Genomic DNA, 6,000 nt, shown 5'->3' on the forward strand with positions numbered 1-6,000 from the left:
ACGATTTAGAGAGAGAGAAAGGGAGAGAGACAGAGACAGAGACAGAGACAGAGAAAGAGATTTGGAGAGAGAGATGATGAAAGTGCTATAAGAAAAGGCTGTACCATACCCCTTCATCCAACCTAAACAACATGCCTTCATACACACACACACACACACACACACACACACACACACACACACACACACACACACACACACACACACACACGCACATGCACACACATACACGCACACGCACAGGCACACGCACGCACACGCACACACACACACACACACACACACACACACACGCCACACACATGCATGCACGTGCCTGCATCATAAAGGACCCCGTTGGCAAAGTCCTGGCATTAGGTTCAGTGAGGGCATGCCACTGCACACACACACACACACGCACATACACACACACACACACACACACTCACACACACACACACACACACACACACACACACACAGGTTCAGCGAGGGCATGCCACTGCACCGCAACCCCTTTGAGAAGAAGGCACGTCACGTTTGACATTCAGCTCCCTATAGCAGCAATCACATCAGGCCTGAGAAACTGACACTGAGGGGGAGGACTCCCCCCCCCCCCCCACAGAGGGGGAGGATGGCCCGCCGGAGGTTCACCGGCGGGCCAACGATATCAGCCGGGGGTGATGGGGGGGGGGGGGGGGGGGGGGTTAGGGGGCTGCCGAGAGGCCTACAATGACAGCTCAGATGAAGAGGGGGGGCGTCATGGATTCAGAGTGCAGTGTACACACAGCAGTAGTCCCTCCTCCGATTTACTTTGGCCCAAACCTGTACACAGATTCCATGGTTTTCAGATGTTTCAATTGTTGTTGTTTTAGATTATTGTTCATGTCATGATATGTGTGTGAGTGCATAATAGGACCCGAATGGAAACAAGACCGCAAGTTCTATCTTCGGTGTAATCCTTTGGGACCAAAATGCTTGACTGTAACCTGTGCTATTGTCTAATAAAATATTCAATCAATCAAGTAATTCATACACATACACCCACACCCCCCTCCCCACCTATACCCCCAGTCCTCCATCTCTCTCTTTGACAAGAAATCCAGAGGATATACTGTAGCACTTGAGTGCATTTAGTTAAATCACTTATTTCCAAAGTGGTCCTTGGCGGGTATGGAAGACGTCGCTGTCGGGTGGAAACCTCATATTGTGTCCAAAACTGTTACTTTTCAGGATTCAAATGCAACATTAGCGGAGCAAGACAAGTATAGCAGATCTACAAGCTCGAAACGTGCCACATATGGAGATAAGAGTTTTACCACTGCACCACTTACCTGTGGTGCACATACAAGACGTCTTAAGTTTAACCCATTTAGGACGGGAGCGCATCTTTGTCACTTTAGCGTTTAACCACTTTAACAACATTTGCAGTTGGGGGTTCGGCAGCCAAATACATATAATATTGGGTGTCCTTGACATGAAATAGTTTGAGCACCACTGATATAGAAACATAGGTTTTCAGTAATAAACTGTCATGATTTAGAAGCCGAGGAGCCACTGGGAGACGCTACCATTTATGACTGTTAGAATCCTGCCCTCGACGGAACGGTCTGGTTGCCGGATGATGGCGGTCGCACACTCATGTTTGTGAATAATTTCATGCCAAATGACTCGTAACTCGTGTGTGTGTGTGTGTTCACAGGGGCCGGGGACCTAACGGGCGATCCTTTCGGCTACGTGACGGGGGTCCTGGCTGTGATCATCCACGCCTCCTACCTGGTGCTGATCCAGAAGACCAGCACAGACTGCGAACACGGACCGCTCACTGCACAGTACGCCATCGCTATCATGGCCTCACCGGTAACTAATACACCTGTGTGTGTGTGTGTGTGTGTGTGTGTGTGTGTGTGTGTGTGTGTGTGATCGTGACATTATGTTTATTTCATGTCAATAAAGATGTCAATCAATCAATAAATCAATCAACCCTCCAGTGTTCCTAAAATAGGCCCTGTCCATTTTGGAGAGAGACATGGCCAACGAATTTCCAGGTGTCCCCAGCCAAAAACGTTGAGAACACCTGCCCTAGACCAGAAAGCACGCTGGCTGGGCCAGGCTACTGAAGGGGGTTGATAAAAAACATCTGTCCTATCTCCACCAACCAGGTCCTGCTGACGTGCTCCTTCGTCTCCATGGATGCGGTCAACATGTGGACGTACCAAGGCTGGAAGGACCCGCACATCTCCTGCATCTTCACGCTGTGCGTGTTCATTGGCTGCGCCATGAACTTCACCACGCTGCACTGCACCTACATCAACTCGGCCGTCACCACAAGGTTATATGAATTAATCAATCAATCAATCATTTCCACGGGTCCACACCTAAATGATAGTTAGGAACCAAACGGACCCTAATGGTTCCATTTGGTTCCATTTGTACACTCTCAGAGTTAAATTAACATTGATTTTACTGTAGAAATTAGGTAAATTAAAACATTTGGTGAATTAAATTAAATTAAGTCATTAAATGGGGGTCCGTAGCCCAAAGCATGTCCAAATGGGGGTGCTTGATATTAAACTGGTTGAGAATCACTGCTAGAACCGTAATAAAATAAAAAAAATCACACTTGTGTGAAGTGAGGGGCGCTAATATATTAAAGTCTAACTCATGTTGATTAGGTGATGTAAAACAAACATTAAATGCCATTAACTATAATGACCCTGCCTCTGTCACCACCAGCTTCGTGGGCGTGGTGAAGAGCGTGGCCACCATCACGGTGGGCATGCTGGCCTTCGAGGATGTGGTTCCCACGCGGCTGTTCATCGCCGGCGTGGCGGTCAACACGGTGGGCTCCGTCACCTACTGCATCGTCAAGTACTTTGAGACCAAGAGGAAGCTCTCCTACCAGGACCTGGAGGAAGACGGCGCCAAGGACGGCCCTCTGGCCGGCCTGCCGTACAGCAACGAGAAGCCCCCGCTGGATGGCGCCGGGGTCCAGGTAGGGCTGGGCCATATGTTTTTAACAGTACAACCACCTACAAGGTAACCGAAACTAAACATTTTCACATACTATATATAAACATACTTAATTTTAACAAAACTGTCGCTCTACTAAAGTATGAATAAGGTATAGAACTACAAATCATAGAATGTGCATTCACTGTATCACGATACAATATCTCTGAAAAGGCATATCGTAGAGACATTGTATAATCTAGACCAGGGGTAACCAACCAGGGGTTCGCGAGCTACCAGTAGCTCGCGGGAACCTTTCAAGTCGATCCCAAAGTGTCAGACTGACGGGCAGCCAGCCATCATTGCCAATACACAGCAGAATGTCGTTCGCAAAAAAGAGAAGATCTACAAGCTAACAACGTGTAGAGGATCGATGCATTTTAGCTTGAAGATCTGTTCCCCTTGCTTCCACCGCACCGCCCTCGGCCCTCCCCCTTTTAGCACTCTGTGCTCATGTGCTATGTCCTGTGTGTCTGTTGTTCCCTCGCAGGCAGCACAGAGCGTCAGAGTGAACGCAGCATGATAGCGTCCCCGACACGTTGAATACTAAACTTATTTGTAAAGTTCGAACACCAACTTTTAACCAAACGTGGGAGAAACACTGTGTACGGCTGCACGCACAAATAAAGAGTGCACTCGCGCACGCACATGACGGATTATTATCGATCAAAACAATCCTTAGCGTCGCTTACAAAAGCATGTGTTGCACAGCATGAATGATAAGTAATCACCGACCTGGCTGGATGAATATCACTATGACAAAGTGTCAAAATGTTTAGTGCCGCTGTCAAAACATGACACAGTGAGAGTTGAAGATCCTAACTATTGGAACAAGAAAGCCACAGTTTTGAAGGAAGTGATGGGTCCTAGACAGGGCTTGACGCTTAGCTCATGGATGCATGGATGATAGACAGACTATCCGTCTAGATTCTAGACCAATGGTTTTCAACCAGTAATCCGGGGACCACTGGGGTTCCAGGTGGTCCCCTGCAGCTAAATGATGGAAAGTTGGTAACCAAATCGACCCTTACAGATCTTTAAGTCTTGAGAGCGTAACATTTTAAGCTCTAAGAGATACATTATTGTTAAGCATCTGCATTACTGTTAATTTGCAAGAAGTCTACACAGTTAGATAACATCCAATGATAACAAAATATCCTTTAGTGTTGGGGTCTGACTGGCGAAATCTCATCAAATGATGGTCCATGGCTCAAATGACAAAAAAATAATGGGACTTGATATGAAAAAGGTTGAAAACCACTGATCTAGACGATAATTATCACCGTATCGCCCACCCTTAGGTCGAGGGGGGCGGTGTGGCGGTCCCCGACGGCATGGTCGGCTCCCAGTCCCAGTCACCGGTCGCCGACTTGGGAGACGAGGCGCTGCTGATCGGCAAAGGAGAGGCCGAGCCCGAGTCCCGGATCCACGCCAACAACGGCGACGCGTGGCCATCAGAGGACGGAGGAGGAGGCGGCAAGCGCAGCCTCGGCGTGATGTCGGAACGGGACGTTGTGGAGATGCAGCGGGAGCACCTCCAGAGCGGCGGGACGACCGGCGGCGCCGCTCCTCAGGGCCAGTCGCTCGGCGACAGCTACGCGGGCGTGTTTCGCTCCGTCAGGCACCTGCAGTTCATGAAGAAAGACGCACTGCTCGATAACATGGAGGAGGAGCAGCAGCCGAGCCCCTGATTGATGGGACGAGGACTATAGGAGGACACTTAGCCTGGGAAGCATTTACTTTTCGGGTTTATGATCCGGTCGGGAGCGGATGGTAATTTACGTCAGTTTGTAGTCACTGATTTGTATTTCCTCTTCAGGCAGGAAACCTCAAGCCGGAACCAGAAGTACCCAAAATAATTCCACACGATCATAATTTTAGGACCTGCCCAATAAAAAATAAAAAAATCCTAGGATGTGGTGTAGTTTTTCTGATTTTTAAAATACAAATGTGAGTGTACTTTCCAGAGACTATTTAGTGTCTGTATACTGTTATCCCATGCAACGGGGAAATTCTATTTTATTGGGTAGGCCTTAAAATTATGATCGTGGGGAATTATTTTGGGTAGTTCTTATTCCGGTTGTGGTTTCCTGACTGATGACTACAAACCAATGACTACAACATGTAAATTGCCATCCACTCCAGACCGGTTCACACAGCTATTTAGTAACACAGACTTTGTGGTGGAAAGCCTGGTGACGCGAGGTTAGGAGGACTAGAGACTGGAGTGTAGGACGGGCCAATCTGAAGGACAGAGCCTAATGACATGAGAGAGTGAACGGAACAGAGAAACCCCCGGAGGAGAGGAAAGGGGTGCAGTATAAAAGGACAAAACCTGGACGCAGAGAAAACATTTTGTCTAAAGCCTTGTGTCAACTGCGGGCACGTCTCTTTTAGCTAGCGGCGCTAAGCGGCTGCTTGTAGGAAGTGCTGGTCACGGTCATGCTGTTGCTACATGCAAGGGCAGGGATTTTTAGACTCATTTCAAACTGTCATTGTCCCCCCACCCCCACCCACACAATATTATTATTTTGTTCTTAAATTAAATAATAATCGTGTTTGCGTGTCATGCATTTTCCTGCTGTGAACTTGTGTGTTGAGCACTTGGCGTTTGTGCATCCTCCTTGCATGGTCTGAGTTGAGAGCCGAGACCAGTGTTGTTACGTTGACGACTGCGACTAAGCGGTTTGTACATGAACTCTCTGTTCTGAACATGTCGCGCAGTGTCGTTGCTGTGATGAACAGAACGGAACAGACTCGTCAGCTGGGCGTTTACAAAAAAGTATGTTTGAGATGGCAGACCTTTCTTTTGCTTTGCTTTGCCGAGTTGACGGCCAGTCAGTACCACCGTGGACTCACTGGAAGCATGCAGGTCTTTGTGTCCGCTATTTCAACAGAATCTGACAAGCTTCATAATTACAGGAAACATTTATATATATGCGCTTTACTCTTAACACACCCCTCAACCAGACCCCCTGTTTCATTTGAAAACATGGTTAAATCCGCCTG

At 48.0% G+C, this 6,000-nt stretch overlaps 1 protein-coding gene across 1 annotated transcript in view; it reads left to right on the forward strand.

Annotated features, from left to right (window-relative positions):
- LOC308334279 (solute carrier family 35 member D3-like) overlaps positions 1–5,549 on the forward strand; it is a 96,509-nt gene extending 90,960 nt beyond the window's left edge. The window contains exons 13-16 of the mRNA XM_080790940.1: positions 1,682–1,839; positions 2,142–2,311; positions 2,716–2,974; positions 4,293–5,549. Of these exons, the coding sequence (XP_080647066.1) occupies positions 1,682–1,839; positions 2,142–2,311; positions 2,716–2,974; positions 4,293–4,682 (977 nt within the window). The 3' untranslated portion in view covers positions 4,683–5,549. The remainder of the gene's footprint in view (positions 1–1,681; positions 1,840–2,141; positions 2,312–2,715; positions 2,975–4,292) is intronic.
- Positions 5,550–6,000: the final 451 nt, after the last annotated feature.

The sequence above is a fragment of the Protomyctophum bolini genome (genome assembly GCF_963924005.1).
Source record: "Protomyctophum bolini genome assembly, chromosome: 19".
In the NCBI taxonomy this organism is placed as follows: Eukaryota; Metazoa; Chordata; class Actinopteri; order Myctophiformes; family Myctophidae; genus Protomyctophum; species Protomyctophum bolini.